Raw genomic sequence first — 26,586 nt, 5'->3', positions numbered from 1 at the left:
CCCCCCCTTTTCCCACCACATCCTTATGCACATCTCAAATAACAGTTTCATTTTATTAAAGTTGATGCAAAAACATACCAATAAATAAAAGAAATTCCCAACAGTTCCATGTCTGGAGGAGGCAGAGAGCAAGGGGGTGTCAAGGCCACACACCCCAGCTCTGCTGCCCACCCACTGCCCACAAAAGGGACAATGAGGGGACACGCCCTTTGGCACTCCACCTCCCTGAACCGGATCCTTATGGAAAACCAATGGGTAAAACCAGCACACCGCAGGGCGGGACGGTGACACTCCTGGCGATGTCACCTGGACTAGGGCCGGCAGTACAGGCGCTCCATGGTGGCCACGCTGACCTTCTGCTGGTAGTCCTCCATCCTGTCGTTCAGCTTCTCATAGAGCTGGGAGAGAGGCAGGAGTCACGAGGGATCCCACCCTGTCCCAGCACGCTCCCACGCCATTCCCCATGCCGGTACCCACCACGACGCTGTTCTCGCTGGCACTGCTCTCCCGCAGCGCCTGCAGCAGCTGGTCTATGGCAGTGTAGGGAAGCCACATCGTGGGGGACGCTGGGGACAGAGGCACCTGGAACAGACAGGAACCCTCATATCACGTCCTCAGGGAACATCCCACCACACCCCAACAGCAGGTGAGCTCACCTCGATCCCAAAGTACTGGTGCCCTTTGCCCAGCACAGCATCCACGTACTCCAGGACCAAATCCACGGCCTCCTCCAGCAAGTCGTAGTTCAGGTACAGGCGCAGCAGCTCGGCAGCATCCACTTCCTGCCAGAAAGAGGGAAACTCAGCCAGGGAATGTGACCAGGACTGGGACCACGCTGAGAGAACCTGCTCTGTGTCACAGACATGTTCTATGAAAAATCCTTTCCTTAGGATTTTGTCTCCTGAGAAGCTGAGAGACCTCAGAAACAAAATGTAAACAATGGTTTATCTGCTGCTGTGGAATGCAACAGGTGGATCTTTGATTGGTCTCATGTGGTTGTTTCTAATTAATGGCCCATCAAAGTCCAGCTGTCCAGACTGTCTCAGTCAGTCACAAGCCTTTGTTATCATTCCTTTTCTATTCTTAGCTAGCCTTCTGATGAAATCTTCTATTCTTTTAGTATAGTTTTAATATAATATATATCATAATAAATCAAATCTTCTGAAACATAAAGTCAACATTCTCATCTCTTCCCTCATCCTGGGACCTCTACAAACAGCACCACAGCTCTGAGCCTTGGTACCAGGCACAGAGCACCTGGCAGGTGCTCTGCAATGCAGTGAGGGTGACCTGGCAGCCCTGGGAAATCTGGAATTTTGGGGATTTTGGGGACAGCTGTTGTCACCTTGTAGCTGTTAATGAGCCAGTTGGGCAGAGGTATCCCGTGTGCCAGGAGCTTGTTGATGACGCAGCGATGGTACAGGCTGTTCTGGGATGGGTAACGCTCCAAGTAGGATGACAGCAGCCTCCAGGCTTCATCTGTGGCACTGCAAGGAAACAGTTTCCAGTGGAACACGTGCCAGCAGCTCCTGCCCCATCTGCGAGGCCATGGTGTGCTCCAGGTGATGTGGGGACAGGGTGGAAGCACAGCTCTCCCCACAGTTTAGGCATTAGGGGTTTTAAGGACCTGAGACCCTCTGGATTTGCACAGAGCTCCTGTCTCATCCTCCTCCTCCCGAACTGTGGAGATAAACCTACCTGGACTCCTTGGTGGTGACCAGGGCTGAGAGTTGGTTGGCTGCCAGCCAGTCCCAGGCCTTTGCCTGTGCTGCTTCCCCTCCCAGCTGGAGATTGATGCACCTGCACGACCAAAAGCCATGGGAAGGTGGGTCCCTCCAGAGCCAGCCCCTTCCCACCAGCATCAAAGTCCCTTACAGGACTATTCCCAACAAACAACCCAGCTGGACTGGCAGGGAAAGAAGGCTCTTGGGCAAGCTCCATGCCCAAGCCCCTGCATCCCTCCAGCCCTGCATCCCCTGAGGTGGGAGGGCACCAGACATACTTGAAGGTCAGGCCCTCAAAGATGGGCGTCAAGGGCAGCTTGAAGGTCTGGCACAGGGTGATGGCTGAGTCGAAGAGCCCGGCCCGCACCAGCAGAGACACTGTTTCCTCGGGTGTGGAGTTGCCTGAAGGGGAGGAAGAGCAGGTAAAGCCTCCCCAGTAACACCCCAGTGCTCACAGGGCCCTGCCCAGTGTTACTCATTGAGAGATGCAGCAGCAGGGTGCCAGCAGCCTCCAACACCCTGCAGCAGTACTCCTCAATCCATGGCTGGAGGCTTTCCTGGCCTCCCGAGCATCCCATGAGCCCAGCAGTTATCCCTGAAGGGACTGGACAGAGCAGCTGTGACCCACAGAGCTGTCCCTGATGGAGCACCAGCTGGGGAGGGACACAGATACATGAGAGGGAAATGCTGCTACTTAGAATCATTGAATTGTTAAGCTTGGAAAAAGATCCCCAAGATCATTGAGGTTAGGGAGAGGGCAGTGTCATCACAGGCCTGCATCCAAGCATACATATTCTGGCAGCACAGAAACTGTGGCACTCGGCTCCCTGCGTCACCACTCTGCCCTCAAAGCAGCTGTTCCATCCTTTCCCTGCAATCCCACACTGGGAAATCACCTCCTCCTGACATTTAGAGGGGAAAGATATGGACATGTTGTGTAACTTGTATCAGAGATGCTAAAATACTCCAGGTGGGAGAGCTACACCTTCCTGCTTCCCAGAAAGGAACAACTTTCACAACTTTTTAACACTGTTCCATGAAGCAGCACTGTCCAGGAAAATAAATTATTCATCACTTAAAAAGGTTGAATTTCATGATCTTGAAGGTCTTTTCCAGCCTTAATAATTCTTTGCTTCCATTATTTCCAAAATGCCTTTTTTGTCCCAACTCAGAAGCTCATCCCACCCCCACTGCAGACAACCAGAGCTCGAAAAAGCCAAAAAAAAGGTGGAAAACTTCAAATTGGCTCTCCTGATCTGCATCTCAGGCCCTGCTGAAGTCAGTGTCTGGATTTCGTGATAGGGATGAGAATTTGATGGTCCCTGGCAGCTTCTGGGCTTGCCTCTGGGACAGGACAGAGTGGCTGAGCCCCCCTCACCTGCCACAGCTGCTGCTGACACGTCGTGTTCCACCAGGGTGAGCCGGATCCGTGCCAGCAGACATTCCCTCTCCAAGTCCTCCAGCTCCAGGATCTCGATCTGGCGAGTGCCTGGAACAGATGATACTGGGCTCTCAGTACTTCAGAAAGGGCTCTGGGCACTGTGCAGAATGTCATGGAATCACAGAATGGTTTGGGCTGGAAGGGACCTTAAAACTCATCCACTTCTGTGGGCAGGGACACCATCCACTAGACTAGACCAGGTTGCTCCAAGCCCTGTCCAACCTGGCCCTGGACATTGACAGGGATGGGGCAGCCACAGCTTCTCTGAGCAATCTGTCCCAGGAGCCTCAGCACCCTCACAGGGAAGAATTTCTTACCAACATTTCATCTACACCCACCCCCTGACAGTCCAAAGCCATTCCCCCTTGTCCTGGTGCTCCATCTCCTGTCCAAAGCCCCTCTCCAGCTCTCTTGGAGCCCCTTTAGGCACTGAAGTGGCCCTGAGGTCTCCCTGGAGCCCTGGTAAAAGCATCGCTGCACCCCTCTGCTATCCTAAGAGGATTTGTACCCCAAAAAGCACCAAAGGAATGATTAGGATTTGCTGACTCTTCCCCGCTCCCTTGACTGTGCTTATGTCCTTGATACCATTGTCCTGCTCCTCCTCCTCCAGATGTTAGATAATATTTGGGAACAGCTGCTGCTTTGCCTGCCAGGCACACGCCACAAAAAAAAAAAACCTCTTCAGAAAAAGCAGGTTTAAAAATACCTGACCTTAAATTTTCTTACTGGAACACTGAGGATAACCTGATCCCACATCCTGGGCTGTGGCAGACACAGGCAGAGCTTATTCCCAACAGGATTTTCAAAAGCACAAACAGCCTTGAAAAACTAGAAATTGCCTCAAAAAGCTGGTTTTGTTTTAAATTACAAGTTACTTCCACTGAAAAAAAAAGTGCTGTGAAGGCATCAAGCTGTTAGGAGCAGGCACAGGAGCTCCTTGGGGAATAGCTGCTCCCTTGGGGAAACTGCTGTATTCCTTGGGGAATAGTGGCAGCTTGTTGTTGGAAGACACTGGGAGATTTAACGACCTTAAAATCCCACACATTATTGATCTGGTGGAGGCAGGAGCTGCCCTGAGCCACATCCCAGCTCCCATGGGAGCTGCAGAGAGGCTGTGGAAACTCCAGAGGCATGGAAAGGACCAGGACTGGGCACTTACTGGGAACAACCATGCACTCCCCATCGTGGCTCCTCTTCGGAGATGCTCCTGGGCGCTCGTACTTGCAGGAAAAAGCAGAAAGAAAATTTATACCCACCCGGTTTCTGAAGGATAAATCACTGATACAATAAATCCCAAAAAGAGCTCTCAATTTCAAGCCTTGATTTGGACCAGGGAAGCTGTGCAGTCCCTTGGGAAGTCAGGTTAGTTTATCCCAGGCTATCAGGAACATCAGGATCAGGTGACCAGGCTGCAGCCACCACCTCCCTGAGTCCTGACTGGGATTTGAAACACAACCCCTGGGATTTGAAACACAACACTAACTCTCCCCTGGACTGGTATTCCAGCTGTTCACACTCCCCAAAACATTTTCTGTCTTCAGCACAAGGTGATATACTCCCATATCTATCCATCAGCCCATTCCCAAAAGCTATCCCACTTCCCCCTGCCCTAAAAAGGGGGGAATGGCACAAGGGTGATGGATAGGGCCAGTGAGCAGAGCAAGACAGCTGGTCACAGGCAGCAGATAAGAAGTACAGTGTCTGTGCCCCCATCGGAAAGGATTCTGGACGCTCCTTTTCAGGAAGCTCAGCATTCTCACCACAGCCCCGGAGGCCGGCTGCACTATCCAGGCGTATTCCGGGCGGATCAGGCGCAGGCAGTTGATGGCAGCCAGGAAACAATTCCCCTGCTTCTGGAGCCCCCGCAGCGTCCGCACCTCCCTGCCCAGCCGCATGCCGTACTCAAACATCACCGTTCCAGCTGAAAATAGGGAAAAGCCATCAGCCACCAGCCTGGAGAGAGAGGCCACACAGCTGGCAGGGCAGGGAAAGGGTGTCCCAGCAGGTGGGCAGTGCAGGCGCATCCCAAGCTTTACCTTTCCGGTAGTTGTGCCGGTACACGTGGAAGGCGTAGAGCAGCTCGTAGTAGTTGTGAGTCATCAGATCCACAGCCCGAGCGTGGGACTCGATGATCCCAACGACCTGCAGCACACAGAGGCTCCAGTGGGTCCATAATCCCCTTTAAAGGGAGGGTGTGCCCCCCACAAGCCGTGATCCCAGTGCAGGATTACCTCATTGTGCAGGTTCACGTAAGGAAATTCCACCAGGTCCTGGAGCTGGGATCGCTCGCAGAGAACCACCACTAGCTGGCGTAAGCAGTCCAGCTGCCTGCAGAGGGAAGCACAACCCTTTGGAGGAGCAGGAATAAACCCAGGAGCAGGAACAAACCCGGGATTTAAACCACAAACAACCACTCTGTGACAAGCTCCTGCCTTCCAAATGAGCTCTGCAGGGTTTTTCCTGGCTAAGAACCAACTTAAACCTTCAAGTTTCTCCTGTACTGGAAACAGAGATCTTCTGGAAAGGCCTCTCAGGAGGGCAGTCTCCCTCCCTCAATTAGTTAAAAAGCATTCCTATTTCTCCCCTGTTATTTTTCTCTGCTAGGATAAAGCTTTTCCTACCCAGTTCACTTCCCAAACTGAAATCTCAACACTAAATCTTTTTATTAAGCAAAATCAACTAGGCTCCTACAGCTTCTAAACATACAATGCTACACACACGATCCTTCAGTCTCTTCCTTGCTTTTCTTCCTCTCATTTTCCTCTTTTGAGAGGGTGCCAATCCTAGGTGTCCTTCAGCTGAACATCCAAAAATGAATTCTACATTTTTAAAGCCACCTCTACACATTAACTTAACACAGCAGTCATGCCCTCCCCTAAAGTATGGTTTTCCTTTCAGTTTCATGGAAAAATGGGACCATGGACCTCCACAACAAAGATAAGCCTGTCACCTACCTGCCTGGATCTGGGTTTTGTGTTAAGGCTACATAGGCGTCACTGTTGTGCCCTAAATCCAAGTGATGTTTGAAGATGCAGGTCCTCAAAGTAGCCTGAAAACAGCACAAATCAGTTATAAACCCAGCAAGAAGTTCCTGTGGAAGAGGTTCCTGAAGAAACAGGGAAATAAATGGCTGTACCTGGCTTCTCCAGTCATCTGCTGATTCCATGATGGCCAGAGTGGCCAGCTCAATGACCAGCTCTGGCAGACCCAGCATCTCCAACAGGCGAAGGACCTGGAAGGCAGGAGGCTTTGTTGGTTTGTTTTTTTTTTTTTTTTTTTGTTTTTTTTTTAGTTTTAGGAGCTGTTCTTGCCCCTAAAGATATTTAAGGGATTAGACTTGAAAGGGGAATATTTGGGTAAACCGCAGGGATCTGAATGAAATCCCAGCACGACAGGACCAGATTGTAGCTTCTCTGGAGGATTCACCTCTGTATATGGGGGATTTTTGAAGCATTTCAGCATTAATGGTTAGTTTTCTGGATCCTAAATCCAGGGAATCCCTCACCAAGAGCCCAGCTCCAGGCTTGCAGCCTGCCTGAACCACAGCATTATGCAGAAGATAGATCTTATCTCAATTTAAACATACTCATTTTTAATTTGCCTCAGAGCTTAGTAACCCTTGCCTTAGGCAGCATCTTACATCGAGCCTGGACATGCCTGGCTTCTGCTTCCAGCAGCTGGATCTCATCCTGCCTTTTTCTGCTGGATAACCAAGTCCTTAGCTATTAGGAAATCAACAGGTGGAAAGTACCTAAATTTCACATACTCAGCTTGTCATCACCCCCAAACAAAGAAAAGAAAGCACACATTTCACATTCCACAAGCTAAGTTTTCTGAGGCTCAAGTCACTTCCCACAAAGGCAGGGATGGAGCAGGAATTCCCTCTCCAGTGTGGGAGGACTTGGTGCCAGTTCAGCTGCTCAGCACTGTACCTTGTTGTAGTACTGCAGGCGGGGCGTGGAGACCACCTCGCCCTCCTCGGGCTGGATCAGCCTGTCCAGGAACTCCTCCCTGCCCACCTCAGAGGCAGCTTGGCAGAAGCAATCCAAAGCCTGGAAGCAGACCTGGAATCAGCTCGCTGTCCCCTCAGGTGACTGATCCACCTGCTGTACAGGTGAGGGGACAACACTGCCTGTCCAAGCCTGTGAGATCTTCCCAAGAGCAGATCACACTGTGCCGCTCCAATCCCATCTCTTCCCAAGGGGATGGGATTGCTTGGGAAGGCTGATTCCTGTGCACCTCCCCCTCCCAAGGGAAAAGCTCCCAGACCCTGGGAAGGGGATGAGGGAAGGCCTCACCTTGTGTCCTTCCCCCATGACCAGGTAGCACCTGCCCATCATGAAGCAGCAGGAGCCCATGTTCACGTGGCACCAGGGCTGCAGCAGTCGGATGTATTCCTACAGGAAGGAAGGAATGGGAGATTGGACTCAGGTCAGCACTCACTTGTGATCTGCAGGCAGCCAGGACCACCAAGATTTTGGTGGCTCCTTTAGCTACTGTGCTCAGACAAGTCCTGCTTCTCCAGCTTGAGGGCTGGTCTTTCCAGCCTCAAAGTCCCTTCGATGCACTGATCATGAAATCCTGGAATGATTTGGGTTGGAAGGGACCCCTTAAGCCTATCCAGCCCCACATCCCTGTGAAAGCCAGGAACACCTTCCACTAGACCAGGTTGCTCCATGCCTTGTCCAGCCTGGCCTTGGACTCTTCCAGGGATGAGGCAGCCACTGCTTCCTTGGGCAGGCTGTGCCAGGGCCTCAGCTTCCCTACAAGGAACAATTTTTTCCAATATCCCATCTGGCCCTGCTCTCTTTCAGTAGGAAGCCATTCCCCCTGTCCTGTCAGTCCAGGTCCTTCTCCAAAGCCCCTCTCCAGCTCTCTAGGAGCTCCTTTAGGCACTGGAAGAGGTTTCCAGGAGACCTCTTTGCAGGCTGAATGTTCCCAGCTCTCCAGAGCAGAGCTGCTCCAGCCCCGTAAGGGGGAGATATTCCCCACACGCTCCTGGGAAAAAAACTGCTCTAAACAGCTCCAGTGTCTGTGTGAAGAACTTCAGGAACAGCTCCCAACACAGCCAAAAATCAGACAGGATTCTTCCTACATCCTGTTGCAGGGACTGCAGGGGAGATGTGGACAGAATGTGGAGGGCAGAGCTAAGGCTGCAGTACAATGGGCAGGGCAGGTGCTAGAAGGGGAATACCTGTGCAGGAGAGGGCCAGCAGCCAGGGAAGCACATGGATTACAGCATATGGGAGGGAGTGCTGATGGCACTGAGGGCACAGACAAAGCGAGATGACCCAGCCTGGGCCTGTGCCAGCACAGCATCCTCGTCATCCTTGGAGGAGCAGCCATGTCCTGCTAGCAGGGCCGTGGGACTCAGCAGGAATTGGGAAGAGAAACCAGGACTTGGAAGCCAAGCCACCTCTACAGGTGCACAAACCACCAGCACCTCTTGCCTCACCTTTGCTGGCCATGAGTCCTCTCAAAACCACGTGGTGACGTATCCGGAGCACGGATTCACTCCCTGGATTAGCAGCTACAAGGGATAAATCCTGCTCCAGCTTGTCACACACAATGAGCAGCACGGAGAGCTTTGGCCCATGTCCCAGCCCCCTGCTCTGCCACCAGACTGCCCCTGTGCCCGTCTGCTCCTTGCAAGGAGCCTCCTGTCCCCCCCCAGTTTGGGTCACCATGCTCACAGCAAAGCTGTTGTTATCTCCCTGGGGTCAAGGCACTTAATCCAAGTTTCCGTGAGCGACTGGGATCAGGGAGAGGAACAGAAGGCAGTGGGGAGGAGGAGGAGCCAGGGTTTGCAAAGATAAAAGCCTGGAGGAGACACCAGTGAGGCGAAAGAAATGTGAGGAGATTCAAAGCCTGCACATATGCCAGGAGGGAGAATGATGCTGCTCCAATCTTGGCATTTCCTGGCTCAAAAGCTCTGAAGAATTGAAATTCTTCTCTCAATTCTTCTCAGCAGCAACACAAAAGGAAGCAATTCAGCCCCCAGGTATGAGGGGCTGCGAGGATAAAAGGTTCTGCTGAAAAACAGGTCACTAACAGCCTGCCTGGCCTGCTGCCTCCAGGAATGCCCAGACAGGGATAAAGCTGCACATCACGTGGAGCTGCAGACAAGGAATTGTGCAGGTCAGAACTCGAGCACAAGCAACTCCAGCTGCCAAGAGCACAGGGAGAAAGGTGGAGGAACAGTGATCTGAAATACAGCAGTCTAAAACCCCTGGAAATCAGGAGTTCACTGTCCCTGCTACTGGGATGCCAGGAGCAGCCAGGGATGGAATGATGGCAGGTGTTTCTCACACTGTTTTTTTATTAATAAGGACATTTAAGAAATAAATCAGTCCTTTCTGGACTGAAGAAATCCTTCTGAAGCCAGGTCCCATGGGCAATCACAGGCAGAGGTGGTACAGGAAAGGCTGTGAGCACACCAGCTGCCAACAAGCTCTAGGATTGCTGGGATATTCAAACAGGCTCTGCAAAGATGTTTCAGGAGTGCAGCGTCACGCGGTCAGACAAGCCCTGGGAGAATAAACTCCTCCAAGGAAAGGGAATAGCATAAACCTGACTATCTGGATGCTCTTGAAAACAGATGAAAGAGAAAATGCTGAAGATGATTCCCCCATGGCAGGGGAGTGGAATGAGATGAGCTTTAAGGTCCTTCCCAACCCAAACTGTTCTGGGATTCCACAATCCTAAATCACTCCCCATCAAACACTCTGTGGCATTGTCTCAGCTCAGAGATTAGGGGTGGTGGTTTTAAACTAAAACAGGGGAAATTTACACTGGATATTGGGAAGAAATTCTTCCCTGTGAGAGTGGGGACACCCTGGCACAGGCTGCCCAGAGAAGCTGTGGCTGCCCCATCCCTGGCAATATCCAAGGCCAGTTTGGACAGGGCTTGGAGCAACCTGGGATAGTGGACAGTATCCCTGTCCATGGCAGGGGATGGAAATGAATGAGCTCTGAAGTCCCTCCCAACCCAAGCCATTCCAGGATTTCACAACTAGGGGAAAGCAGAACTCCAGCACTTGGAAGGATGATGTTTCAGGGAGGTTTCCAGCACCTGTGAGAGGCTGGCATGATGCACTCACCTGGAGCTGGGTGTACTGACAGCTCCCCATCAGGCACTCTGGGAAGAGGAAGCTGGGATTGCTGGGCCATCTGAGCAGAGGTTAAGGAACACAGGACAATCCAGTCTGGAAGCCAACATGCCTCTCATGCTCCGTTTGTGGGGGGGGAGAGGAGAGAAGATTAAGCTGCTCTTTATACAAATCATTATTCTGTAATAAGATTTATCCATATTAGAACAAAATCACCAGTACATCTAATCCCCAACTCCTGTTACCCTTCCAAATCCCCCAGCATCCCACCCCACCAAGTCAAGTAGTGAGAGCTTAGGGGCTTAAAGTCAAAAACTCAAATCCTTTATCGTGCACCTAAACAGGATGAAATCTGTGAAATCTTAAAATACCCACAAATCCCATTAATGCCAACAACCTCACTCGTTCAGGAGGTTTGTCTTGGAAATTTGGAGGTCAAAACCTGATTTTGGAATGGCAGGAGGCTCAGTGGCAATGGATTCCCAGCCAAGGATACAGGAGAGGCAGAAAATCAGTCACTATTGAGGTGATCAGGTGGGGCCAGTTCAAACTTGTCTCAGCCAAAGAGGTGTTTGGTTGCAGGAAGAGTCTGGATATGATGTGTTTTCTGGCCACTTCCTGAAAGAAGAGCTCCACGATCGTTTGAGGGCCGGACACTAAAAGTAGAAATTAAAGGAACAGTGAGTAGAGAGCCTGCAGTAGAGATGCCAGGTTTTCCACCCTGTCCTGTGCTCATCAGCCCAAACAGCACAGATTAAGTCAGGGCAAACCAAAAGCACGTTCCACACTCCAACTTGTTGGTTTTGGATTTCTCCTGCTGTCTGGTTAAGTCAGAGGGAGCAGCAGGAGATCAAAGTGCCCCATCCTGCAGTGTTTATTAACCACAGCTCAATTAAAACACACAAAAAAAGGGCTCTGCTCCCTCTCCACTTGTTATTCCCAGCCCAGCTGCAGCTTTCCAGCATGACAGGGCTGAGGGAGTGCTGAGCTGGCTGTTCCATTCCCTCCCTCCTCATTTCAGCACCCCAAAAATCCCCCCTCACTGACTGTTCCCAACGCCTCTCCCTGAGCTGCCACCTCCTTCCCTACATTTCACATATTTCTCCCCAAAGAACAGCGGCCAAACAGGACTTTCCTCACGAGCCAGCCAAGAAATAACCCACGACACCAGCACACACAAAGGATGTTTTCAACTTCCCTGACATTTCCAGCTGCCTCCTGCACCCAGCCTCTCCATCAGGGAGAGCTCAGGCTCTGAGGATCACCAATGTCAGAGAGTGGAAGAATTTCTTTCCCAGCTCACACGTGGCACTGCTGCCTGTTTGTCCCAGATTTCCCCAGCTCCCTCTGAAGTATCTCAGCCTCCAAGGGCTGACTAGTCACAGCAGGCTCTTACCTGCATGTTTCCTTCCCATCCCTGCTCACCTCCTCCCTCTGGAACCACTTCAAGGCCCACATTTCCCTAATTAAGCAGACTTATATTCTCCCAATAAAAAACTAACCCAAAAGTTACATCTTTACAGCAGAACTTAAAAAAATATGAACCAAATATCAGCTGCAATGTTTTGGGAAGGTATTTCCATATTTTTAAACATGTTTTGAGCAAGTACTTCTACATTTTCATGCTTCCCTGAGCTGCTGTTCTTGGTTGCTGTAGGGTAAAGGGTGGAGAGCAGGACAGGTTGGATGGAACAGGTTGCTCTGAGCAACTCCAGCTAGTGGAAGGTGTCTCTGCCATGGCAGGGGGTGGAACTGGATGAGCTTTAAGGTCTTTCCAACACAAGCCATTCCAGGATTCTGTGACAGACCTGGTCTGAGCTACCACAGCCACTGTAAAGTACATGAGGGGTAAGTTTGGCTGATGCTCCCAGGGTTAGAATGACAAATTTTTGGCTCAGTGAGGCATTCCCATCCTTCTCAGGCTGAGAGTAAAACCTGAGTTCAGTGCTAAGATCCTTTGTTGTTGCTTTGTTGTCTGTGGTTTTTTTTTTTTTTTGTGGACAGCCTGACAAACATCCCCACTTAAATCAGGGTCATTCAACCACACAGTCCATTAGCTCCCTGCATAAAGCACTTCCCTTAGGTGGCAGAGTCAGGCTTAAATAACTGAAAGGGAGAGTTGATGATCCGTGGACACCTTACCCAGTCTGTGTGGTGTCAGAGCAGTGGTGTCTGCTAACTCCAACACGGAGAGATGCTGCAGATTAGATTCCCTAGGGAAGAAAGGAGCCATCAGTGAAGAGACAACAAAACGCCTCCCGCTTTAACTGTGCTCATTGTTCAACTCCTACGGAGCACAGAACAGCGAGGCCTCACAGGGCAGATTTAGCACAAGGCAGAGTCAGCTCAGAACATGAAAGGGAAAAAAAACCCTCCCCAGTGCTCCTGGAGTGATACTCCCACAGGAACCACCTGCTTTCCACACCAGGAAGGGCATTTCAGGTGGATTAAGGAGGACCAAAGCCAGGTGAGGCAGAGACTCACAGCGTGTCCACGGGGACGTCGGAGGCCAGGCGCTGGCTCGCCCACCGGATCAGGAAGTAGGACAGCAGCAGGGGAGAGGTGCGGTGCAGCAAGTCCTGCTGGGACTGGAAGAGCTGTCCCCCTCCCAAAACCATCTGCAAGGAAAGCCCAGAGCTTGGCACACTTGGTGCAACAGCAGGACAAGGACAACCAGAGAGGTTTGTGGCAGGCCCAGCTTGTCCCTTCTGCAAACAGCAAGGTGCTCAACAGCCTGGCAGAACTCAGCCCTCCCAGGGAACCAGCAGGAACTCTTGCCCCACGTCTGGAAGTGTTCAAAGCTAGAGTGGAAGGTGCTTAGGGAAACCTGGCCTAGTGGCAAATGCCCCTGCCCATGTGAGGGGCTTGGAATTAAACAGTCTTTAAGGTCCCTTCCAACACAAAGCGTTCCAGGATTGCTGTCCCTGAGACTGAAACCATGGCTTTGCTGCAGAGATCACCTCAAGGTCTCCATAAGCTCCAGCAAAGAGTCACAGGAGATGAAACAATCCGAGCTTTTGAAGGACACAGGTACATCAAGGTGGGAAAGCAGCAGGTCACATGCCTCATGGTCTGGGAGAGCCCAGCTCCAGAGGGCACCTTGCAATGCACCTTAAATGCTACCAGAATAACCTTATCCAGGAAAAAGGGATTTATTTTCAACCAGGAAACTGCTGGCTATTTCTAAGCAAATAATATTGGTTTAAACAAGGCTGTCCTTGTCTGGGGACTTGTTCCGCATCGCTGTGTCCATCCAAAGCAGCAGCACCTCGCCTCACGTGGCCTCAGGCCAGGTGGGACAGACCCAGACCAGTCCATCCCACCATTCCCAAACACAGCTACCATCGTGGGGGCTGTTTGCTCTGGCTGGAGCAGCTTCCAAAGGGCTGAAACTGCAACCTCGGAGTGTGCTGCTAGAGAACAGAGCTGCCATCACTGCTGGGAGAGGGACAGGGCACAGCTGGAAGAGCTGCATGTGTGCTGATTCACACAGGAGGAGGCTGGAATCCATGCCCTCCTCCCACAAATACACCTTGGCTTCCTGGATGTTCATAGAGGAATAAAGGGAATTAGGCTGCTTTGCTTAGGAAGACAAAAGCAGCTGGAGGAGAGAGCAGGACCTGCCCAAGCCTCGGGCTATTCCAACAGCCTTGTGGGATGAGACAGAGCTCCACCCTGCACCAGCAGCAGAGCCCCACAGGATCCCAGGTGCCAGGAGCTGTACTCACGGGATCTCCGAGGCGCAGCAGGAGCTGCTGGAGGATGAGCAGGTCCCGGCAGAGGAGGAAGCGCACGGAGCAGATCTTGGCCACCCCCCCGCACACCACGTGCGCCGCGGTGCTGCTGCCGAACAGCTGGGACAGGCTCATGCGCAGCGCCAGGTGCGGAGCTGAGGGGAAAACCACCCAGGTGAGGCAGGAGCCATTCCCAGGACAAGGGAACACTTCCTAGCGTTTCCCAGAAGCTGCTGAAGAGCTTTCACCTCTTTCCATGTCAGCGTCAGTCTCGTAGTCCATCTCTCGGATGAGCAACCCAATGGCATGGATGGGGTTCCTGATCTCCTGCAGTTTACTGTGGATATCCTCCATCACATTTTCCCTGCAACATCAAAAAGATCCTCATCATCATCACGAACAGCAACCTCAGGTTCCAACTGAAGAGGGCTCCCTTACGCTCCCTTCCAGAGAGGATCAGTATCTGATCAGCCTGGACATTCCTAACTGGAATCCTTGGCTAGCTTGTGAGTTTTATTACAGTGCCTGCAGGGACCAGTCTATTTATTCCACTCCCTCAGGCTACCAGGAAATAACAGCCAGATAGCTGGCATTCCACAAGGAAACAATTTGGGTTAGCACAGGAACCACACAGGACCACAAGGTTTGACCAAGGCTCTGATCTCTCCCTTCTGTCTCCAGGCACCTCTTTTCACACCTAACAGGAATTTGTGCCTCCTCTGCTCTCAGGGCTGTGGATGGAAGACACTGCCAACAACTCCAAACCACGGTCGTCCCTATCCCTGGAAAAGTCTCCTGCAGCACAGGGCAAGGAGCCCACACATCTCAAATGCCCTTGGATGACAGGCAGGGACAGCTCTGGACAATCCCAGCTCAGCCACTCTGAGAAGCTTCTGGAAAACCCATCTCCTTACGTGTCATTAGCTATCAAGTCCTCCAGGATCTGCTCTGCAGCCTTTTCTGGAGGCTGGAGGCGGGAGCAAGCCATTTCCATGATGAATGCCATTTCCATAGAAATTGACTCTCCGATCAGGCGAAGGCACTGGACAAGACAGACAACATCACGAGACATCTCCAAATCTGCAATGAAAGAATCTAACTGTGTATTTTCCAAGAGATTTCCAAGGGAAGGTGGGAAGACCATGCAAAAGCCAGTTAGTTCAGCTCCTACCACCCAGGTCCCAGTTCCCTATGCCAAACCTTCCCCAATAACAATGAGGCTGAATTAAAGCTCAGGAGTCAACAAGGGAAAGATTTGAGCTTTATTATTCAGAAAATAAAAAATGATGCAACAATAAAATACCTAAATTCCCTCCAAGGGATTTTTTCCAGCCACAGGTTGAAAGAAAATAAGCAGCACAAAAAAATATATCCTGAAGAAAATGGCTCAGCTCGACTCTGCAATCCTTTATGGGTCAGATTTTAAATTAAATCCCATTTTTTGAGACCGTGACTGTTTAAAACAGACAGGGGAGGAACTGCTGGGGCTCCTGCTGAGGCTCCCAATCCAGCTCAGGCCTCCAGCTTTCCTTCCCTCTGCTCCACAAAAAGCTCAACCAAACAGATGACGATCCCACTTCTTAAAAATATATAAAAATCACTCAAGCATAAAAATGGAGCTTAGGTAACATTTTCCATTGCCTTTTTCTTAGTGAAACGGCATTCCAGGGCCAGCAAAGCACAGAGGGCACTGTGGTGACAGTATTAATGACATGTTTTCCATACTCTGGCATTCACTTCCTGGACACAAGGAACAGCACAGCCCCTTTCCACAGCTGATGTGAAAACATTTCATAAATCCTGGAATGGTTTGGGTTGCAATGGACCTTAAAGCCCATCCAGTCCCACCCCCTGCCATGGGCAGGGACACCTTCCAATATTCCCAGACTGCTCCAAACCCTGGACACTCCCAAGGAGTGTCCACAGCTTCTCTGGGCACCTGTGCCAGGGTGTCCCCACCCTCACAGGGAAGAATTTCACCCAACCCAAACAATTCCATGATTCTACTGGCAGCCTTGACACTATTTTCTAATTGCTGGTGTGAGCATGATGGCAAATTTCACAAAATAAGTACCCCTGCAAAACCAAAATAAAACTATTTTCATGCAGCTATGGATCAGGAGCTCTTCAAGGGATCTCTATGGAGATCTCTGACAGGAGAGAAGAAACTCCCTGTATTCTCACCTTCAAAGATGGCAGCATCATCCTCAGTCAGGAGGTGCTCATTGGAGAGGAGATAGAGATGATCAACCAAGGAGCAGGGCACAAGGAAGGACATGGAGCCCTGAAAGGTGAGGAGAAAGTCCTTGAGCTTCCCAAATCCTCTGCAGAAACTTGTTCAGGGAACCTCACCCCCACCCAGCCTCACCTTCTTTAGCAGGCACACCATGCTGGTGTAGGGGTTCAGGTGCAAGGCCAGGGGCCTGGAAAGAGCTTCCTGGTACTGCAGGCAGCAGGCATAGAACTTGGACCAGAATTCCACCTGCAGCTGCCAAAACTCCTCTGGGGAGCACTCATATTCTGTCACACTGCCCTGGAACTGTTGGGGGCAAAACAAGGGATTCAGGAACAGCCAAGTGAAATAAGAGCAGGATAAAACAAGGGAATTGAAACACAAAAAGAACATAGGGATCTCTCAGGTAGGTCTCCTAATAATTGTTATTTGGAAGATAAACCCTCTATTTTGGATTCTCTTCCAAAATGATGTGCAACTGCTCTGCAGGGGTGGTCTGGGCACCACGGGATGGGTGACCAAAGTGCACACAGGGAGCAGAGGCAGAACAGCCAGGATTCCAAAAACCCAAGAGGAAAAGAAAACCCCAGGCAGGAAGGATGAAGACTTGTACTTTTTTTTTTAAAGTTACATCATTCTCTTTGGAGAAAAAAAGGATAAACTGAGGTGTGGGGTCACCTGGCATCTAAAATATCATGACACCACGTACAACACAATATCCTGGAAGGAAAATCCATCTCACCTCATTTTCCACGGCTAAGGTGACCTCTTTCCTTAACTCATCCCACGTCAGATCCATGTGCCTCTCAGTTCCTTGAGAAAAGATCTGCAAAGCAGCACAAGAAACTTGGGTTTTAAGGCAAAATAAAAGTCTCACCAAAGGTTCAAGCAGCACTCAGTGAGGTAAAGCAGGACAAGAGCATCAGCCAGCACTTTGTGGGATGGAAGTGTTAAAAAAAAGGTCTGGATGCTAAATTTGGGATACACGGATGTGTGGCAATGTGCAACCACCACAGCTCAAGAGATTTAAAATGTGTGTGATGTGGCATTTAGGGAGATGGGTTAGTGGTGGCCTTGGCAGTGCTGGAGGGAACTGTCAGACTCCACCATCTCAGAGAGCTTTTCTGACCTTAGTAATTCCATGACACATCCTGACAAACAGCACCACAGGGTGCTGAGTCCCCATTCTCCTGGCTACATCAGCAGGAATGAAAAACAAGCTCATCAACTTGCTGTGCTATCCAAGGGGGAAAAAAAACAATTATCTGGATTCCAGGTTCCATCTCCAGCTGTGGGCACACAGCAGCTGCAGCCCAGCAGCCACCAACTCACTCCAGGGACTCCCTATGAAAACAGGCCTGGCAAGAGCTCCAAGGAATCTTGCTGCCTCACATCTAAAGCGCTCTGAAGGATGAACAGAGAGCATCCCAAATTCCCTCTCACTTACCTGCAAAGCCTTCTGGATAGCTGCATTAGTGAACCGGCCTGGCATGAAGAGATATTCCAAGTAGATTTCCTGCAAAAAGATCGTCACTTAAGGAAGCTCAAGGATGAGGAGAACATTTAAGCTGCTGTTTCTGGTCTTTCCTCCCATTATCAACATCATCCCCTGGATCTGTGTTTCTGTCCATATCCTGCTCCAGCCTGAGATCAAAAATGGCTTCCTGCACACTCCTGACTTTGTTTATTCCCATTCTCTCACCTGAGTGACCTCGTTATTTTTGGCTCACCCGGGGATCCTGATCCTGCCGGACCGTCACCTCCTCCTCAGGAAGCGGCTGCACAAACACCTGGTTCCACTGGCCTGCAACATTCCTGCAAGGAAACAAACCTGGAATCACCTTGGCATCCACCTGAACCAAACCTGTGGCTTTCATCAGCAAAAACAACCCTCTGGTTTTTCTGGGTTCCACACCCTCTGGGTGTGGAAAAAGAGGTTTGTGCAGTGACAAGGGACAGATTTTGGCAAGAGAGGTTAACTGTGGCACTCCTAGCCATAAACTGATGGAACACTTGGTTGGAATCCTTCATTTAATTCAACATTCTCCCCATCCCATTAACTCACAGGCAACTCTCAGACTGACTAGTAGCTTCTTCTCCTAAAATTTGCACACTCACAGCATTTTTCATCCACTGTTCAACTCCCTGATTCTGCACCAAGCCATCCTCTCAGCTTCATATTCAGGGATGATCCTTTCCCATCACCATCTCCCAGATCATGTTTTTTCCTGGAAGGGAGCACCTGGTTGTTTTGAAGGAGCTGTGGGGAAGCACAATGCTCCCTCTACCATGCTCAAACTCCACTTTCAGCAATCCTGCTGCCTGGATTTTTACATTTTCCATGTTCCAACAGCTTGAGTGTGAATCTCTAATTTGAGGAGTTCTATCAGGGTTTTTCTGCAGTTATCCCAGTGATCCATGCCCAAAACTCACTGCTCAAAGTTGATGTATTTCACAACAGTTTGGTTCTCCTCGTTGTGCCACAGTGCCCAGATCTCGGCCGAGGTTAAGGCAAAGTCAACCAGAGTCTCCTAGGAAAGAGGAAAAGAGCTAATTTCCTTTCTTATCCCCAAATTAGAACACACAGAAAGGTGGGTACTTAACAGCAAAACATTCCCCTGTGAAATTTAACAGGCTTTGGGAATTGTTCAGTCTGGAAATGAAAGGGCTTTGGGGTGACCTAATTGCCCCCTCCAGTACCTAAAGGAAACCTACAAGAAAGATGAATAGGGAATTTCAACAAGGGCTTGGAGTGACAGGACAAGGGGGAACAGCTCCAACTGACAAAGAGGAGATTCAGATGGGATATTGGAAGCAACTGTTCCCTATGAGGGTGCTGAGGCTGCCCAGAGAAGCTGTGGCTGCCCCATCCCTGAAAGCATCCAAGGCCAGGTTGGACAGGGCTTCGAGCAGCCTGGTCTAGTGGAAGGTGTCTCTGCCCACAGCAGGAGATTGGAACAACAAGAGGAGCTTTAAGGGCTTCCTTCCAACCCAACATTCTGTGACTCTGTGATTTAAATCCCAAAGTCCAGGACTCTTCCTCCTGGGGCTCTCACCTGTGAGGAGAACAGGGAGGAGATGTGGTCAAGGCTGTAGCGGTTGCTCTCAGTGCTCACCAGCTGGAAGACACAAAACTACAAACACACCTCCTAAATCATTTCCTGAAGGACTAAACCAACACATCTCATGGAGTATCACCATTCCAGTCCATCTCACTGCCTGGTGCTAGGGGTAGCAGAATCTGAAGGACAAGAGACATGAGCTGAGCACACCACTGGACCCTCTGCACAGAAATCCTGGCTTCTCCCCAAGGACAATCATCCCTGCCTGGACCTGAAGGACTCCCAAGTCTTTCCAAACACTAAACTTGAAAAACTGTAAGACCACCACACCCAGCACTACCAGTGACCACAAGATGTGGGAAAAGAAGGGGATTAAGGTGAGAAAGCCCCAATTTCTCAACTGCAGGTCCAGCTCTGCATGTTCTTCCCAGAGCAGAGCACTCGTAGGACAGCAGGACTCATGTTACACGCTCTTGTTCTGTGTGGGAATTCCCTGGAGAAAGGGATAAGCTGTCCAACAGATGAGGCTGGTTTGTGCTGTCCTTCCTCTCCTGCTAAATTTATCCTTCTCCACAAAAAGTTCTCCCCAAGTTGCAGAAGCATCCACATGCTCCCAGGAGCCTGGTGTAAACACACCACCAGCATTTCCATGCTCCTGTTGGACCTTTCCTTTTCCCACGGCACATCCACTCTTTCAGAGCGGGAGGTAAACAAGTGAACCAGCCCTCGTGGATCAGTTTAGTCACACAGGGAATTCCAGTCCCAAAACTAAGGCACACATATCCCCCAATGCTGTGGGGGGGGGAAATGTTTATTTAGAAACAACCGATCCCTCCAGAGGGCCACACATGAAACTTTTCCCTTTTCTTGCCTTCCAAACCCAAGCCCTAGGGGAATGACTCCTCTTCCCAGAGGCTGAAGAGCCTGTGGCTCCGTACCTGCCCTCGCTTGGGAGCGTGCATGTAGACTCCCAGGTAGAGGCCCAGGGACTGGGAGAAGGCCAGGCGCAGGCGGTGCCCGGTGCCGGCCGCCAGCCGCAGGTCCCGGCTGACCGGCATGAACTCCAGCAGGTCCGCCACCATCAGGCACATCTGATCCTGCAAACAACCAAAGCAGCAGGAGAGCAGCTTAGGAAATAGTCTGGATTGAGAAACTGCTCCTCTTCTTCCCCTTCAGAAAACATCTGCTCAGAACTTTGCACAACAGATGTGAACTATGGCTCCATACGCTTACCTGAACCACTCCTTGGCTTCTCCCAGCTCACCTGGGCCCCCTGCCCACCAATCCCACGGGCTGCCAGAGCCCAGGCATGCAGGAGAAAGCTTCCCCTCCCTCCCAGAGCACATTCCAGTGCCACTGAGCCGTGAAAGCACCGTGCTGCTCCATTAGCTCTGGCACTCAATATCTGGAGCGAGAGGCTTTTATTAACTTCCTATTGACAAAGACACTTTCATTACTGCTGTACTGCTGAAAGCAGGAGAAAATCCATTTGGGATGGCTCCTTGGGCTTCAAAGCTGCCTGCCTGCCTTCCCAAATGCTCAGTAGGTCTGGAGGAATGTGTATCCCAGGAATGCGTATGCTGCAGTTGAGACAGCCACACATACATTGCATGATGGTACACAGAGTATCACCATACAATACCAGAAGGCTCCAACCCATACACAGTAACACCCTACCACATCAGAAGGTGTCTGCCCATACAGAGCACCATCATCTCACCTCCAAAAGCTGCAAGCCTCTGCCCTTCTTGTCCTTCAGCCCAACCTTTCATACCCCTTATTGCTGATGCACTGCACCTGTGAGCCCTCTGCTCCCTTTGGTGATTGGTCAGTAACCCCTCAGCACTCCCTGGCTCATCACCTCCAACACTGCTCACCTGCCTTTCACAGCTGCAGCCCCATCCCCACTCCCAATTCCCACAAACTGTGTGCCTACAATTCCCCCTTTTTTTTTTTTCTTTTAAATAAATGCTATGTCTACTATTTCTCTACAGGGTCCTTGCAGAAGAAATAGTAAACATAGTACAAGTATCTGTTTTGTAGGTTCCACCAACTCTAGAATGCATCCCTGTACTGACCTTGATTCACTCTCTAAACTTGCATATTATTAAAATCTTTATACTTACATTTATAGAATATTGACAATATCAATAGCAACAAGAATAAGCCAAAGGCCAAAATACCAGGATATCAACAAAATCAACAGCTATACAATTCCCCCCAATAGCTACACGACCTTTAACAATATCAATAATTATACAGCTATATAATTCCAAGTTACAATCCTTTTACAATTGTTAATAAAATAACAGTGAAATCAGTGTAGAATGGATAAAATGCAAGCACAACTCTTTGCCTACATAAAACATATTTTGTAAATACATTTACAAAACTAGATCTAACATGGATAATATGCAAAGACAACCATCCAGTAATAAAAACAAGAACAAATTCCAAGGCAGAACATTGCCTAAGCTGCAAACAAAGCACAGCAAAATGGGAAACACCAGGAAAAGTTGAGCTCAAGTCACCAGGTTGGTTGAGGGCCTCTGTCATTTCCACAGCTGGGCTTCCCCATGCCACTTCCATTTACCCAAACAAGGATAATTATTCACACAGAGGATATGGAATCACTCCATCCAGGCACTGTGCTCTGAACTTCTCCCTCTGGGAAACCTGCTGGTACCAGTGCTTGCACTCAAAGACAGCAGGGTCCCCTGAGGGGCTCAAGTGGCTGGATGACTGCAACTCAGTATTGTTCTTTTCCATAGTGCTCCTATCCAGGGAGCAGTTCCTTCCCACTGTGCACCACAGGTATTACAATATCCTCTCCACACAATGTAGTTAGGAATACTTGGGTCTTTCAAATATCCAGGTTTACAATGGAATTCAGTATAGTCACCTGTACAGCTTGGTTTATTCAACCCATTTCAGCTCAATACTGTTTCTGCCCATATCTTCTTCTGATGCTGTACAGGACACCAGGCAAACTGGGGGGCTTGTCCACGGCCCACTAAGACAGGTGATTGTTGGAGATCCTTTCAACATATAGAAATTTGGGCATTTGTATTCCACAGTCTCACCTCGTTGATATTCTTGCAAGGAGAAGAACAAGAAGCTCTGCACTGTGAATAGCTGGAGGTGTGCCACATCCCCCAGCTTGTCCTTTGCACGTTGGCAGCTCTGTCCAGGTCTCACAGTCTTTTCCTAACTTCTTTCTAAACACTAAATGCAGTACTTGCATCAGTCTTAAAATCTTATTACTTTGCCCATGGTAAAACCCTACAAAGGGCATAGTCAGTAGTCTCAACTCCTTCTCTTTTCCACAAAGCTTTCCATGTAGATAAAACACTCTGTTCTTCACTTGGTAAGTTACTTCCCATTATGTCCTCAGCAGCTCAACTGCACCCCAGGCGTCAAAATCAGTCTGGTCCAGACCAGGCAGCTTCTCCTGCTGCTCTCACCACCAGGCTGGCTCTGCCTCAGGCTGTACCTCACCCTACAGCCCAATCCTGAGAGACACCAGGGTCACCAAAGGTCACAACATACAACACAGCAGAGGCTGCAGTTGAGAGGTCCACTATACACAGAGTATCATCACACAGTATCAGGAGGCTTCAACCCATCCAGAGTGTCACCCTACCACATCAGAGGGCTTCAGGAGTCTGCCCATACAACATCACCTCACCTCAGAAGGCTGCAATATCTGCCCTTCTTGTTCTTCAGCCCAACCTTTTAATACCCTTTATTGCTGATGCACTGCACCTGTGAGCCCTCTGCTCCCTTTGGTGATTGGTCAATAACCCCTCATTACCTTCAACACTGTTCACCTGCTTTCCACAGCTGCAGCCCATTGGGGATGGGGCTCAGTCACAGCCCCACTCCCAATTCCCACAACCTGTGTGTCTACAGGAATGAGGCTGGGCAGGAAACCCCTCACTTCACAGACACTGCTACAAACACACACCACGACTGTTCTCACATATTGTCCCAAATCCCAGTGTGCAGAAGCCACAGCCACAATTTAAAGGCAGATAGAACCACACTCATCTGTGATTCCTTGGGCTTCGTTTTGCTCCCCCAACCCCAGGTTCTGCTCACCTTGTAGGACCACATGCGGAGCTTGTGGTCCTGGCAGAGGGCGAAGAGGAAGGCATCGTGATCCAGGCAGTGCACCGAGAGGCTGACGGGCACGTCCGAGGGGCCGCCATCGCCTCTGGAAAACCAGAGGTTACATCAACACCTTCAAAGAAAGTTCTCCATCCCTGCAAGTGCCCAAACCCAGCCTGGACACTGGTCTAGTGGAAGGTGTCCCTGCCCTAGGCAGGGGGTGGGACTTGATGAACTTTAAGGCCCCTTGCAACTCAAGCTGTTCCAGGATTTAATGATTCTAAAATCATGGCAGTTGCACAGATCCAAGGCAGTGGGGCTCCTCCATTGTGCTTAAATCCAAATAAATCACTAGGTGAGATCAGGAGAAGGGAATGTTTCAGCATCCACAGAGCAGAGGATCCACACCAGTGACACCAAGTTCTTCACTCGCTTTGGTGGAACTGAAGCAGATTCCCATTTCCCCATCCCCAGCCTGGTACTTGCAAAACACAGGTGAAGGATCCAGAGGGAAAAAAGGATCCAAGCAGTCCTGGCATGGATCCTGCCAGGCCCTGACAAGGATCCAAGAAGCCATGAGCAAGGATCCTGACAGCTCCAAATGATGCCTTAAGTTTTAGCTTTCATGTTTTCCAGACTCCATACTGCATCAGTATAGAAGTCTGAACTTCATATGAAATGTTAGCAAGTTCTCTTCCCAATTCAGTTAGACAAAGCAGTCCTTTTCCAGCCCAAGAACCAAGGACACCATTGCAGCTTCAGGCCCAAAAAGTATAAACAGCAGCAAATTGAGGAGAGCAATCTGTAAGGATGGATCCTGCTAGGATCCTGGCAAGGATACTGCCAGACCCTGGGCAACACCCCCACAATGGCCAAAGTCACTCAGGGCACCAAAGGACTCACTCCCACTTCCAAGAAAAAGGCTCTAGGACTCAGCTCTGCCCCCTCAGCCACCCTAAAGATCCCAACCCACCATGGAGCATCCGTGTGATCCCCACGTAACCTCTGCTCGTCAGGAACACGCCTGGCTCCTCAGCACCAGGGCAGAGTAATCCCTAATCCATGTTGGCTGCGAGCCACATCCTGGGCAAATCCTTGAAGGCCAATTACTAGAGAACATGTTCACAGACACATGGAACAGCAGGACCCTGCTAATCCAGCATTCCACTCCCAACTTCCGTATTCTGATAGCTCCTGTGACCCCCTTAATTTTTTTGGGTGGAGTATTTATAGGTGCCTGTGTGACTCAAGCTAAAAATTCCAGGTGAGGGGATCCAAAAGTCAAAATTAGCTCAGTTTACCCATCCCCAGGGACTCACCTGATGGCAGTTGGCATCCAGCCCGTGAGGAAACGCTGCACCACCGAGCTCTGCTTCAACTCCACAACAGAAACACTTCCTTCAAAAACAAAAGGAAAATCAAAAATGAAGATCAAATGAAACTCCAAGACAGGAGAGGGGTTGTAGTGCCCAATCCTTACCAGGAGCATCAGGAGGAGGCAGCTTAAGGACAAAGATCCCTCCTGAGGCAGAGGGAAGGGCAAACAGAGCCTCCCCCTCGCTGCTGAGCCAGGCTGCAGAGGCCACGGAGTTGGGAGCCAGCCCTGGCACGCTGGGAATCACGTAGTAATTGGAGGGATCCCTGATGTGGATCTTGCTGATATCTGTAAACACGGACTGCACTTGGCTCTCTGTTATCAGCTCCTGTGGGGAAACAGGAGAAAACAGCCTCAAGTTGAGCCAGAGGAGGTTTAGGTTGGATATCAGGGACAATTCCTTCATGGAAAGGGTTATCAGGCTCCAGTGGTGGAATTCCCATCATGCAGGATGTGGTGCCTGGGGACATGGGTGGCCTTGGCAGTGCTGGACTACATGATCCTAGAGGATTCAATAAAACATCAAATCCTTAGCACACATATCTAACGCGCAGGGAAAAAAAAAATCACACCAGACACTGATGGAACAGCAACTGTCTCCTTGATAAAAAGGACTTTTCCAGTAAAAAATCTCTGTCATAGCTCAGAGAAAACTGCTGCTGACACATCCCAGGAAGAGCAGCTCTGCCACAGCACAGGATCATCCCTTGGGAAAGTTCCCCAGAGTTTTAAAAGCAAGAGAGAAGCTCTCCAACAGAGGAGAGGATCCTGGTAAAAAGCAGGCACTAGAGGAAAAGTCAGAGCAAATGGGGAGAAGCACAGAATCCTGCAATGGTTTCAGTCAGAAGAGACCTTAAAAACCATCCAGCTCCAACCCACATCCATGGAATGATGATAAATGTGATATAAACCCTGCCTAGGATCTATCTGCCACATGAAATACAGATTCCAACACAGACAAAATCAGCCTGCAGCCTTTTCAGCTGAGGAAAAAAAAGACAATCCAACCAGGAAGGGCTCTGGAAAAGCTGAGGCTCAATCCCAGCAGCAGCTCAACTCCAGTGTCATGACACAGGCTGGACACCCAGCCAGTTCCTGAGCAAAACACGGCTAAATTCCCCAGACCTCCACTTTTCTTCTTGTTCCCGCTGTATTTTGGGTCGCCTACCCCTTCCCAAGCCCTCCCTGTGCTGACAGGGACCCTTGCCCCGGCCCCCGGCGGCATTCCCGGCACTCACGCTGCGGTAGAGGCGGGCGGGGTGCGGGAGCAGCAGGCGGTGCACGGTCTGCGCCGTGAGCAGCAGCACCACCAGGTGACTCTGCACCTCGCACAGGTGGATCCCGCCCGGCAGGAACGGGCAGCCCTGGATCCGCAGCCGCACGGCGTTGTTCAGCAGGTTCACGTCCAGGGACTCCTCCACCAGCTCCACCGTGTCCCCCGACGTGCTCCTGCGGGAACAGAGGGGCAGAGCTGAGCATGAGGAGGGTCTGAGAGGGGAGAGATGAGGATGAGGAGGGTGTCAGAAGGGTGAGAAGGGAGAGGTGTGGATGAGAAGAGTCCAAGCGAGGCAAGGCGGACGGGGGCGTGCACTCACCATCGCACCCAGCGATTCCTGGTGGCGGCCCCGAGCTGCGCGCTCTCTTGGTAGCAGAAGCCGCCGGCGCTGTCGCTGTAGCGGCCGGCGGGGAGCGGGGCGATGCCGGGGGGCACGAAGCTCAGCTCCTGCGGGGATCGCGGCGGGGCCCGGCCGGCCGCGCTCAGCTCGAGGCAGCTCCGCGCCGCCAGAGCCGCCGCCAT

At 50.6% G+C, this 26,586-nt stretch overlaps 1 protein-coding gene across 1 annotated transcript; it reads right to left on the bottom strand.

The window, feature by feature from the left end:
• Positions 1-34: 34 nt before the first annotated feature.
• On the bottom strand, positions 35-26,586 carry NUP160 (nucleoporin 160). The gene is made up of 35 exons (XM_063158448.1): positions 26,384-26,586; positions 26,027-26,237; positions 24,894-25,116; positions 24,733-24,811; positions 23,405-23,519; positions 20,242-20,400; positions 19,298-19,375; positions 18,675-18,772; positions 17,972-18,056; positions 17,689-17,757; positions 16,984-17,067; positions 16,377-16,547; positions 16,193-16,292; positions 14,923-15,088; positions 14,257-14,372; positions 14,003-14,163; positions 12,759-12,892; positions 12,417-12,487; positions 10,771-10,930; positions 10,266-10,335; positions 7,464-7,562; positions 7,098-7,217; positions 6,302-6,397; positions 6,120-6,214; positions 5,397-5,493; positions 5,202-5,307; positions 4,926-5,086; positions 4,325-4,385; positions 3,103-3,213; positions 2,003-2,126; positions 1,699-1,800; positions 1,346-1,487; positions 657-782; positions 478-582; positions 35-398 (listed from the first exon to the last, which is right to left on the bottom strand). Exons 1-35 carry the CDS (start codon positions 26,584-26,586, stop codon positions 312-314), a joined length of 4,185 nt encoding a protein of 1,394 aa, XP_063014518.1. The 3' UTR covers positions 35-311.

Source organism: Melospiza melodia, chromosome 6, assembly GCF_035770615.1.
Source record: "Melospiza melodia melodia isolate bMelMel2 chromosome 6, bMelMel2.pri, whole genome shotgun sequence".
In the NCBI taxonomy this organism is placed as follows: domain Eukaryota; kingdom Metazoa; phylum Chordata; class Aves; order Passeriformes; family Passerellidae; genus Melospiza; species Melospiza melodia.
The sequence above is the reverse complement of the archived record's forward strand: the minus strand, read 5'-3'. Positions and strand labels throughout refer to the sequence as shown.